The sequence below is a fragment of the Thamnophis sirtalis genome, unplaced genomic scaffold, assembly GCF_051295495.1.
Source record: "Thamnophis sirtalis isolate CommonGarterSnake01/CBP01778 unplaced genomic scaffold, rThaSir2_p1.2 scaffold_13, whole genome shotgun sequence".
In the NCBI taxonomy this organism is placed as follows: Eukaryota; Metazoa; Chordata; class Lepidosauria; order Squamata; family Natricidae; genus Thamnophis; species Thamnophis sirtalis.
This window is the reverse complement of record NW_028261393.1, coordinates 26,510,024-26,523,002: the sequence shown is the minus strand read 5'-3', so window position 1 is coordinate 26,523,002 and position 12,979 is coordinate 26,510,024. Positions and strand designations below refer to the sequence as shown.

The 12,979-nt window shown below is 43.4% G+C and overlaps 1 protein-coding gene across 4 annotated transcripts in view; it reads left to right on the top strand.

The window, feature by feature from the left end:
- Positions 1 to 12,979, top strand: part of ADGRB2 (adhesion G protein-coupled receptor B2) — a 253,569-nt gene that overhangs the window by 55,511 nt on the left and 185,079 nt on the right. For all 4 annotated transcript variants that reach the window (XM_087727880.1, XM_087727881.1, XM_087727879.1 and 1 more), the window contains exon 2: positions 4,601 to 4,684. In XM_087727880.1, the coding sequence (XP_087584006.1) occupies positions 4,601 to 4,684 (84 nt within the window). The remainder of the gene's footprint in view (positions 1 to 4,600; positions 4,685 to 12,979) is intronic.

Genomic DNA, 12,979 nt, shown 5'->3' with positions numbered 1-12,979 from the left:
TTTTCCAAGGCTTGGCTATAAATAACTTGCAGCAAATTATATTTCATGGTGGATTTGGCAGAGGTCCTTTTCAAGGTTCACCTGCAGCTGTTTTCCTCACTGAAGGCAAGTCAGACTGGCAGGGGACTAATGGCATTATGAATAATTAATTATTAATAATTAATCATGGCAGGGAAAATTCCTGCATGGAGTTAAAAGTGGAACAAAATGGCCCCTTCCCAACTCATCTTCCCACAGCAGGAATCAGCTGCTAAGATATCGGTTTTTGGCTGCCTTGCATTGTACTCATTGATATACTTGCAAGTCTGAGCTGGACGTTTTCCTTGCTATGTTTTGATTCAGAATTGAGGCCCTTTGATATTATTGCAGTTGTTCTTTTTCCAGAATTTTTTTTTGTTCTCTTACATACCATTTTAAGTATACATTAACATAATTATTATTCTTTACATTTGTCATTCTTATACATTTATTATTTCATTTAATAGGTTATAATATACAGTTTGGGTTGCTTTATTTACCATCCCTTCCACCTGTTGTAACACCACCTTATTTTCTCTTATTTTCTCCCTCCCTCCCTTCTCTACTTCCTTCCTTCCTCCTCTCCTTCCCCTCCCTTCTTCCCTTACCTTTCTTCTACTCCTACTCTTCCTCTTCCCCTTCCTACCCTCGCTCCTTCTCTTCCTCTCCCTTCCATCCTCCTCTTCTTACCTCTTCCTTCCTTCCCCCATCTTCCTTTCATTCTCTCCTCTTCTCTCCCTTTCTTTTCTATTGTTGTAGGTGTCTCTTTCAGATCTCAATTTATTTCCTATTGCAGAGTTTTTAATGAAACTGCTCATTCATCATGTTCATATGTCTTATGACACACAATCCAAGGTTCCATCCTGCTCTGGCTGTGATGCTGAATGGGATGAATACTGCACAATTTTGGTTTTATCTATATACATATTTATATCCTGTTTTCTTATTTTTATAAACAAATCAAGCGGACCAACATATCTAATACTCCTCCTTCCTCCTATTTTTCCCCACAACAGCCCCGTGAGAGGCTGAGAGAGTGTGAATGGCCCAAAGTCACCCAATCGGCTTTCCTTCCAAAGCAGAACTAGAACTCACAATCTCCTGGTGATTGGCCCAGAGTCGCCCAACCAACTTCATGCCTAAAGTGGGACTAGAACTCACAGTCTCCTAGTTTGTAAGTTAGCACCCTAGGCTCTCAAATTGGCTTTCTTGGAAACTTACTTTTTCCAGGCTACAGTGACAGAAGAGTCTGCCTTGGGAGGTCAAAAAAGTCAAGATGATTGCTGTGATGACAACACAATTGAAGTGGTGCTTCCTCTTTCTTTCTTTTCCTTTCTTTCTTTCTTTTTCTTTTTTTGCAGACAACTGTAGTCCGTGGGAAAAAAAGGAAGCAAGGCTTCAGTCACATCCTTATAGCTGCCATCTTGATGGCTCTGAAGGGAAACTATCTTCCCTTTTGTTAGCATGTCTTGTTATGGATTTCCTTTGCCAAGTATCCAGCAGTGATCAGATGCCAGGAAAAAAATGGTTCTTTTTAGGATTCAGGGACAATGACCACACTGGCAAGTAAAGAGAATTTTAGGTTTTGTTGTTTAACTGCAGCAAGTGAAATGAACAGAAAGATCCAAAAAGAAACGTACCGAACAAGATCCCCTCCCCTCAGCTGCTGGGAAACCCATTTAAGAAGCAAAGATACTCCAAGGCCCTTAATGCATAGCACAGAGCATGCAAGCCTGTGCAGAAGCTGCATCTTATGAGCAATTTTAGCAATAGCAGTAGCACTTAGACTTATATACTGCTTCACAGTGCTTTACAACCCCTCTCTAAGTGATTTACAGAGTCAGCCTATTGCCCCCAACAATCTGGGTCCTAATTTTACCCATCTCAGAAGGATGGAAGGCTGAGTCAACTTTGAGCTGGTGATCAGCAGAAGGAGCCTGCAGTACAGCACTCTAACCACTATGCCAGCATGGCTCAATTTTGACCCTAACATTTTATGACCTTGCTTCTCTGGTTACGATATTGCAAAATCTAACCTTGGCTAGACAACTCCAGAATGGGGGATTGAAAGTTTAGTAAGGCAGGACTCCCTGCAGTTTTGTGAAGTCCCTCCCTCCCTCCCTCCCTCCCTCCCTCCCTCCCTCTCTCTCTCTCTCTCTCTCTCACATACACACACACACACACACACACACACACACACACACACACACACTTTTAGCAAGAATGAAAGAAACCAGTGAGTACTGAATGATCTACAAGCTTCAGGACCAGGGATGACCAATTAATTTCCCCAAGGGCCCACATAAGAAACTGGGACTGTTGTGGAGGACCAAACAAAAGCAACCTGATTTGATGTCCTCAAAGGGGTAGAAACTAACCAAGGAGAGAAACAACTTAGAACTGAGGATAAATTTTCTGACAGTTAGAAAAATTAATCAGTGGAACAACTTGACTCCAGAAGTTGTGAATGCTCCAACAGTAGAAGTTTTAAAGATGTTGGATATCCATTTGTCTGAAGTGGTGTAGGGTTTCCTGCCTAAGCAGAAGGTTGGAATAGAAGACCTCCGACTCTGTTATTCTATATTCTAACTCCATCACTTCAACTGCTTAGGCTGCTCCAGGCAAGGGTTGAGCGCTGTAGAGGCACAGAAAAGTGCTTTCTCTCTTGCTCCTTCAGTGGCCACCAGCAGACTGAAGGAGCGCAGGGTGAGTGTGCAGAGCCAGACACTACTCAGCATCTTCTCCTGCCCCGATAACACCCTTATTTACATTGGATTTCCAGTTTTTGTTTGACCTCACATTGGGCAGGGCAGGGAAACTCAAGGGCCTGATATGGCTGTAAAATGCTGAGGTCCATTCTAGATATTTCCTAATATGAAGGGGAAATCAAAATATATCAACTCCTTGAAATACAATTTGATTAAGCACATGGCAATGTTGTATTAGCCAGGAGGCTACAGTGTTAATACAAAGTAGTCGTTGAATACCCATTTGGGTAGTTTGGAATCACTCCCGTGAATATCATTCTTGTCACTAAATCCTCATATAACTTGGTTTCACAGGATATTTTAGAATTTCAGAGTTGAAAAATGGAAGCTTACTCACATATTCTTTCCTGCTCTCCCCCTCTTTCTCTCCCTTCTTCCCTCCTTCCCTCCCTCTCCCCCTCTCTCTCCCTCCCTCTCCCCCTCCCTCTGCCTCCCTCTTTCTCTCCCTCTCTCCCTCCCTCTCCCTCGCTCCCTCTCTCCCCCTCCCATTCTCTCCCTCCCTCTCTCTCTTCCTCCCTCTCCCTCTCCCTCTCCCTCCCTCTCTCTCCTTCCCTCTCTCGCTCTCCCTCCCTTTCTCCCTCTCTTCCCCCTTCTCTCTCCCCCATCTTATAAATGCCTTAGTGTTCCTCTCTATCTTTCTTCTTGGTCCAAGTTGTGTATGGCTAGCTATTTATGCTGATCCATATAAATACCTGTGAGAGTGAGGGTAAAGGTTTGTTCTCAGAGCTTGTGAGTTGGTTTCCTAACATTTCATTACTAGGCTAGGGAACATCTTCAGCAGAGTTTAGGGGGTGTCAAGTGTTCTTCTGTTTATAATAGCTTCAGGTGTGGGTGTGTCACAAGACTCCCTGTTGACTAACTCTCACTCAACACACCCACACCTGAAGCCCTTATAAACTGAAGAACACTGACATCCCCTAAGCTCTACTGAAAATACCTAGCCTGGTAATGAAACGTTCAGAAACCAACTCACAATCTGGGAGACCGAACCTTCATCCTACACCTGAGCTACGGATATTTGCTATTATTGCAAACCTCTGAGAGTCTTTGCACGATGCTGCTTTTCTTTACATCTCTTCTCAGATCATTTTTTAAAATAATATCTTCGACACATTTCATCCGTCCCGTATGAAAATTGACCCTAACATGTCCCTGTGATATAAGGAATGCTTTCTGCAATTCCATTCCATTCCACTTCACCCTCCTTTCTCTTCTCTGGCCATTCTGAACACCAGAGGTGGTATTCAGCAGGTTCTGACCAGTTCTCGAGAACTGGTAGCAGAGATTTGAATAGTTTGGAGAACTGGCAAATAGAACCTCTAACTGGGCCCACCCCCATCTATTATCTGCCTCCGAGTCCCAGCTGATCTGGAGGAAATGGGGATTTTTCAGTATTCTTCCCCTGGAGTGGGGATGGAATGGGGATTTTGTAGTATCCTTCCCCTGGAGTTGAGAGGGAATGGGGATTTTGCAGTATCCTTCCCTTGCCATGCCCACCAAGCCATGCCCACCAAGCCATGCCCTCAGAAGTGGTAGTAAAAGTTTTTGAATCCCACCACTGCTGAGGTGGTTTGAAAATGCAGCGAAAGCTTGATGGGGGTGGGGGAGAAAACTGGTTCATGTGCCTTTTGCTAAAGTGCATGAATATTGTTGTGGTTGATGCTGATATGCTGATTAAACACCCATAGCACTGGAATAGTATGTTGCACCATGAGAAGACATTGGCAGAGGCCTCTCCCTGGGGAGAAGGTCTCCACTCGCTCCCTCAGCTTTGAGGCTCGCACAGCTGTTCATGGTTCTCTCCCTCTTTTTAGGTAATGGTGCCCAAGAGGATCAGAAGGTGAAAACCCAGTGGCCACGATCTGCAGATGAACCAGGAGTGTATATGGCACAAACAGGTAATGCATTCTATCATCAAGTCATGGTTGAAAGTCTCACCAAATTTTCCTGATAGTCAGTTAGCTTACTTTATAGATTAGCCCAGGGTTTGGCAACCTTAAACACTCAAAGAGCCACAAAGGTCCTAACCAGAAGCCCCCCATTCAATTCTGGAGCTGACCGGAAGTCCGGTTCCCCTACCATAGAGTCTCCTCCTAGTGCGGCATCCTTTTTTCTTTACCTGCCCTAACCAGAACCCCTATCAATTGTGGAGCTGACCGGTGACAGGGAGCTGCAGCAGAGGGATGAAAAAGCCACATGCGGCTCCAGAGCCACGGGTTGCTGACCCCTGGATTAGCTCATAGGCCATATCAAAGTACAGAGTTCCAAACATAAATTATTACTAAAATCCTTTAAAAACAATTCAAAATGACCTTGGAATAAATTAAATCATTTAATATAGAGACAAGTAAAATAAGAGTTATATTTCAGTATCGCCCTTACAATCTACTCCAATCAGTCCCACATATGCTGATCACAACTGAACTGTTTTACTCAAGTACTGTGCCATAGTAAATTTTCCTGCTGAAATTGAAATATGAAATTTGCATATATTTGAACAAGGGAAAAAAAGACCCTTTGGCATAATTTTAAGAGAGTCTTAAAAATATGTATGCGAGGAGCCTTCCAATTAAGCTCAATTCCTTGCCGGGATTGGCTGTTGCCTTCTTCACCTTTCCAGTGTAGCCTACAGCATGGGGTTTTCCTAATGGTCTTCCATGCGAGAGCCAAGGTGCTCAGAATTAGCCAGCCTTTCCAATCCAATGAATTAAATAAAAATAAATGAGTAAAAGGGTTAAGTGCTGCTACGTGCCTGAGTTGAAGAAAGATGGGAAGGGAGGAAGAAAAGGAAGGAAGAGTGAATGAGAATGAAATAAGAAAGATGGAAACACAGAAAGAGGCAGGCAGGCATGGTATGGGAGAGAGGGAGGGAAGAAGGAAGGGAGGGAAGGAAGGAAAGAAAGAAAGGAAGTGTGAAAGAATGAAATAAGAAAGAAGGAAACATAGAAAAAGGCAGGCAGGCATGGTATGGGAGAGACGGAGGGAAGGAGGGAAGGAAGGAAGGAAGGAAGGAAGGAAGGAAGGAAGGATGGATGGATGGATGGATGGATGGATGGATGGATGGAAGGAAGGGATCCTGATTTTTCCTGTAACTGCAATGTCATCCCACACAATTTTCATCTTCTCCCCATTTCAGACCTCACCGCCATTCCCAAAGGTCTGCAGCCATGAGAGTTGTTGTCTATGCTGGCCTAAGCAACCTATAGTACACATTTGGAAAATCATTTTGAGGCAGAACATACTAAGAATGTTAAAGAACATGATGATGGAAAGATGAACACTCTAATATTTCAGGCTTCTAATTGGTCCAGCACAAAGATAGCTTGGATCTAATTACATTAAATAGCTCTGCTAAGGGAGACTTAAATATGGAAGAAACTTTCTGGAGCTCCCAAAGTGCCAGTGTGTTCAATTATATTATGATTCATATTTATGCTCATTTAATAACATTTCTGCCCCGACAATGACCACGTCTCATTATATCCAGTGGATGAATCCTAAAGTAACTACAATATTTCTAGTTGTGGTTCATTTGTCCCATTAGGATCCTAACAGAAGTTTGACTTTTGAAGGTAATTTCCTTCTGGACATTCATCAGGATTAGGTTTTGATTTGGTCTGAAAGAAATTTCCAAGGCTTTCAGAGAGTAAACTTCCATCAGCTCAGGTTGGAACTATGTCAGGAATTGTAAGCATTTCTGGAAAACAGCTTGAATCCCAGCCAGAATTCTAATGGAATTTTAATCCTGACTTGTTAACAGATCGTTTTGTCTTGACAGATAATGTTAGGCAGAGACATTCTCCATTGTTCTCTACCAGATTCTCTCCTCTCCTCTATTCTCCTCTGTTCCCTTCCCCTCCCCTCCTCTCCTCCCCTCCCCTCATAAAACTATTTGATTTAGAAATGTCATGTATAATTGAAGAGTTTCAGAGACATTCTCAGGACTGGAGCATAATTTTCTTGTACTTATTTAGCCATAAAAGCCTGACTATCATGTCATTCACTGTCAATCCTGTGGCAGTGTGCAGCCTCTTTGGCTTTCCACATTGCCATTCTTTTCCCAAGAAAAATCTTAAGAGGGTGATTCTCTAACTGTGGAACCCCCATCACTGAGTGGGAAGTTCTGCTTTTAAAAATGCTTGGATAATTTCTTCTTCCTCTTGAGGTCCCTGCCTCCATCTGTGGTGGTGAAGAAGTGGTAAAATCCCTCTGTGCACAGCTGCTGTTTGTCCAGACTCCTATGCACCTGAATGGCTCCCATGTAAAATCCAATAAAATTACCCAAATCAGTATTCTAAAATCAAGTAAAATTCAGACAATCTTTTTTCTTCTTCTTTGACACTTTAAGGGTATCCGAAATGTGGAGTTTACCTAGCCGAGAGTTAGGTACTTCCACATTTGGTGAGGCTCTGCATTTTGTCAAGGATTACTTTAGACAAAGGTTTTTAAAAAGGGAGGATGTGGTGGCTCAGTGGCTAAGACGCTGAGCTTGTTGATCAGAAAGGTCGGCAGTTCGACAGTTCGAATCCCTAGCGCCACGTAACGGAGTGAGCTCCTGTTACTTGTCGCAGCTTCTGCCAACCTAGCAGTTCGAAAGCATGTAAAAATGTAAGTAGAAAAATAGGGACCACCTTTGGAGGGAAGGTAGCAACGCTCTGTGCACCTTTGGCATTTAGTCATGCCGGCTACATGACCACGGAGATGTCTTTGCTGGATCTGGATCTTCAGCTTTGAAACAGAGATGAACACTGCTCCCTAGAGTCAGGAATGACTAGTTCATATATGCGAGGGGAACCTTTACCTTTAACTTTTTACCCTTTTTCTACACTTGTTCTCATATCTTATTATTCTTTTTAACATACGTTGAGACTGACCAGGTTGAAATTCTGAAATTTGTCCAGATACATGTGGAAGGCAACCAGTGGGGGAAATAGTGGGAAGCATGCAGAATCCCCCCCCTTTTTTTTCTTTTTTACTTTTTCATTCCTAATGAATCCTAAAAAAAAAAAAAAAAAAACCTTTTAGAAGCATCAGCATTGTGAAATGCAGATTAGAGCATTTGCATTACTAAGAACATTAGTTTCCAAATCAGACAATTATGGAGTCTAGCAATCTCACTTGCTTTGATGAAACTGGTGACCTTTTTTTTCCCCAGATTGGTTCTCTGTATCTCAATTTCATAACGGCTGTCAGGAACAAACTTTATGGGCTCAGGACAGCTCTGTGAAACCTCATTACCCTGAGGCCTGCTACCGTGTTTCTCAGAAAATAAGACCGAGTCTTATTTTCTTTTAGACTTGAAAATAAGTACTTGGGCTTATTTTTGAGGCATTCTTCCTTTTTTTGAGGTGTAGCAGGCTAGACTCGGTGAGCTGGACATGCCCTCTCCTCCATTCTAAAATTTCAGCGTTTTGAATGGAGGCTTTTTGGCAAACAGGAGGAAAATGGGGAGGGGGATTTTTCCTGCCTGTCTGTTGTGGTCCGCTGGCGGCCTGTGGAGCTGGCAGCAGAGTCAGACAGTGAGGAGGTTAGGGAGGAACATGGGCCAGTCCTGGAGTCTGGGGAAGGCTCGGACAAGGGCTCTGCGTTGGAGGCAGAGAGGGGACCAAGGCCATCTGGAAGTTATGTGCTGCCTCTGGAGTCTCCAGAGTCTCCAGAGTGAAGCAGAGGAACAGGGGAAGTCTGTTCCCAGTGTGTGCATGCGCAGAGCTGCCAGAAGGCAAGAACAATTAAGAAAAAAGGGGCAACTCGGGAGTAAGGCTTGGAGATGATTGGCCCCTCCCATAAGACATAAAAGAGGAGAAAACTGCCAACCTTTCTGATCAACAAGCTCAGCGTCTTAGCCACTGAGCCACCATGTATGTATGTATGTATGTATGTATGTATGTATGTATGTATGTATGTATGTGTATATGTAGCAATAGCAATAGCAGTTAGACTTATATACCGCTTCATAGGGCTTTCAGCCCTCTCTAAGCGGTTTACAGAGTCAGCATATTGCCCCCAACAACAATCCGGGTCCTCATTTCACCCACCTCGGAAGGATGGAAGGCTGAGTCAACCTTGAGCCGGTGAGATTTGAACCGCCGAACTGCAGATAGCAGTCAGCTGAAGTGGCCTGCAGTACTGCACTCTAACCACTGCGCCATCTCGGCTCGTAGTGTGTGTGTGTGTGTGTGTGTGTGTGTGTGTGTGTGTGTGTGTGTGTACATACACACACACACACACATACATACATACATACATACATACATACATACATACATACATAAACCAATGTTTGCATTTTTAAAATTTGCAATTCATGCTAAATTCCACAACTGGAAAAAAAAATGTGATCCAATGTAAAGGAAGAGGTGAGCTTGGTAGCTTCACTTCAAGCATCTCTGATTGAGTCTGGTTGAGTCTCATGTCTATTGAGATTCTCAGTCATCCAGGTTGTCCCAAATATTCTTTTAAAAAGGCAACTGAACTTTCTTTGTTTTTCCTAAATATTATTGAACAAGAAGTGAAGATATTTCGCTTCTTGTTCAAGAAGCTTCTTCAGTTCTGACTGAATGGTGGATCCTTCCCTTCTCCGCCATTCAATCAGAAATGAAGAAGCTTCTTGGAATGAGAAGTGAAACATCTTCAAGCAAAAACAAAGAAAGCCCAGTTGTTTTCTGACAAAGCACTTTTGGGATTGTGTCTAATACAAACTGACATCCTTAGTCGCCCTGGTGGACTCCATCCACACCCCCATTTAGGACCTGAGAAGATGAAGTCCAACATCTGAAACATTAAACCTTCCTTTTGAGTCCTCAAACCCACGCATGTTTCAGTGTTCGGAATGCAGGGTTTTTGGCGAACGGGAGGAAAATGGGGAGGAAAAAAATTCCTGCCTGTCATCTATTCCTCAAGCTCAGCACAGACTGAGGGAAGGATGGCAGTGTTCTGACCTAGGCTTCCTGAGAAAGCATAAATCACAATCTTAGTCCCAAAACCCCTATTTTATTTATATGGCTGTGGATTATGGTTATTCACAGCCTGCAATGCTTTCCCAACAGTCTATGAAGAGTCAGACATATGTCTGCTCGAGTTGACACAGTCTCTCAGGGTAATGCTGATAAGCACCCACCTTTATCTCCCTTGAAATGCTGCCAGAAACCTAATTGCCAATTAGTTTTATAAGACCAAACTTAGCACAGAGTCAAACAGAACTTCTCAGAGCTTGAACCAACCAGAAGAAGAGGAAGGTAACAGTATTCTGTGAGCCTTCGGCATTTAGTCATGCCAGCCACGTGACCACAGAGACATCTTCGGACAGCACTGGCTCTTCAGCTTTGAAACGGAAATGAGTACTGCCCCCTAGAGTCGGGAACAATTAGCACATATGTTTGAGGGGAACATTTACCTTTAAGGGGGGGAAATGTTAGATTTGGGGATTGTAGCTTGTGGTTTCTCAGTTCTGCTTCTGCAATATTGTAATGCACACACACACACACACACACACACACACACACACACACACACACACACACACAGAGGCTCTCTTGTCATTCTTCGAGCAGCTTGGAGTTGTTTACAGGTGACCACTTTGGGAAAGAAGAAGCTCTTTAGCTTAGTAGCTTACTTAGCCCTGGAAGATGCTCTTATTTCTCAGCGCCTCCTTGAGCCTTAATAATCAGATACAATTTAATTAAAAAGCAGCCTCCAATGGCTGAGAAGCTGCATCTCATCTTCAATTCCGGTGGGTCCCTGGGAGACCATCATTTTCATGGCGACAGCAGCTTGAGGAGAGGCGCGATCCCCTTCCTTCCTCGTTCTCCACCCCGCCTCTCCCCAGTGCAACTGAGTTTAATTTGCTCCATTTATGTGTTCTCTTAGTGCCTTCCTTGGAGACCTATAAAGAAAACAAATGTATTAATTGTTTAGCTTCTATGTATTTATTTAGCAAATTCGTCAGGGTAAAGTGAATGCCAGTCATTCTGCCTCTCCCCTATCCTTCTCCTTGTCTTTGATTTATAGTTTCCAAGCCATTGTGTGCCTTGCAGTGGAAGACAAATGGTGCAAAAAATCCAGGAGTTTAGCAAGATGGGCTAGGCCAGATGTGCAAATACAGATACGGGCTGGTTTTTAAACCTTGCTATCTAAGCTAGCAGGATGTCTACATTGACTGAAAGGTCAGACACCAGCTTAGCACACAGTAGCTCTGGATGAGGGATATTTCTGTGGTTTTTCTTTGGAGAAGGGGGAGTAGGAAGGAAGGGATTGGGTTTTTTTTTGTTCTCCTTATCAGTAATAACAACAATTTTCCCTCTTATCAGTACCAGCACCAATTTCTAGCATTAAATTCAGTATTTGGCTGGGTTTTAGAATAAAGCAGAAAACAATCATGAATAATTAAACCTGATTCAGGACAAGAATGATAACAAAATAAAGAAAAATATTTTTTCCCCTGGACTGCCCCAGCTGTGTAGTAGAATCAGGACTCATTTTTCTATTTAAGAGGAAGTGAAATTGGATGGTGAATGCTTTATTTTGCCCCCTTGGGGACTACAGACAGAAGGCATGTGAGAAAAGGAAGGCAAGCTGAATGTCCCATGATCTTACTTCAATCATGTTGTCTGTCTGTCTGTCTGTCTGTCCTTCCTTCTTTCCTTCCTTCTCTCTTTCTTTCCTTCTTTCTTTCCTTCTCTCACTTTCCTTCTTTCTTTCTCTCACTCTCTCTTTCTCTCTCTCTCTTTCCTTCTCTCTCTCTCCTTCCTTCCTTATTTCTCTCTTTTTCTCTCTCTCTCTCTTTCTCTCTCTCTCTTGCTTTCTTTTCTTTCTTTTCTGTGGCATTCTACATTTTGCCTTTAGTGGCCATATTCTGACAACAGAAGGGCTCCTTACCTTAATAGTCATTTTGCCCTCATATCTGAAGGTCACCTTTCTGCTGGAATAGCTTCCTCACATAGATTTCTTTTCAGCTATTGCTAATTCATTCTCTCTCCCTCTTTCACTTTCTTTCTCATGTTCTTTGGAAAATATTAGCCACCCACATCCCCTCCTCCTTCCTCCATCTGTTCCTCCATAATTTAAATGGACGTCCTTTACTACAGGCCTGTCCAATAACTTCAGATAGATCATCAAGTCTCATCAAGAAACAGATTGTTGTAAATGACTTGTCTGCCCAAGGTGGACAGAAGGAAAGGCTGTCTGGCTGAGATTCCCGTTTGAGACTGGGGGGCTGCAATGGCTAGAAATGTGGAGTGTAAATGGCAGATTACACCTTCAACTGTGAAGGGTGTATCTGTGTCTGAGAATGTGGGTGGGTAGGGCTTAGGATATCAGTGCAAATTATTACTAGTGGTTTTTGGAATCTGCCAGAGCTCTTCCTAATGTTGGAAACACAATTTAGAAGCCCCAGTAGGTATAGGCATGAGCACAAAGAAAAAGCTCACGTAGAAATCTCATTTCCTATAAATCTCTCATGGAAGGTGTCCATTCCTATTTGGCAGTTTGGTCTAGCAGGAATTGTACTCTGGATCTGGGGGCACAGGGGCCTAGCACTGGGCTTGTTGACTGGAAGGTAGGCAGTTCGAGACCCAAGCACCACATGACAGGGTGAGCTCCTGTTCTTGCCCCAGCTCCTGCCAACCTCGCAATTCAAAAGCATGAAATGCAAGTATATAAATAGGCACAACTTTGATAGGTAGGTCACAGCAATCTGGGTGCCTCAGTATGTAGTCATGCCAGCCACATGACCAGAGGTGGCATTCAGCAGGTTCTGACCAGTTCTGGAGGACCGGTAGTAGAAATTTTGAGTAGTTTGGAGAACCATTAAATACCACCTCTGACTGGCCCCACCCCAATCTATTCTCTGCCTCCTGAGTCCCAGCTGATTGGGAGGAATGGAGATTTTGCAATAACCTTCCGCTGGAGTGGGGTGGGAATGGAGATTTTACAGTATCCTTCCCCTGCCATGCCCACCAAGCCACGCCCACAGAACCAGACCAGTAGTAAAGAAAATTGAATCCCACCACTGCACATAACCATGGAAACATCTTCAGACAACACTGGATACCTTGGCTAGGAAACAGATGAGAACTGCCCTCTAGAGTCAGACATGACTGGGCAGAAAGAACCTTCACTTTTTACTTTTATATTCTGGATTTATGTAGGTTATGAATCAAAATATGAAGTATGTGGATGGCACAGCAGTGGTGGGT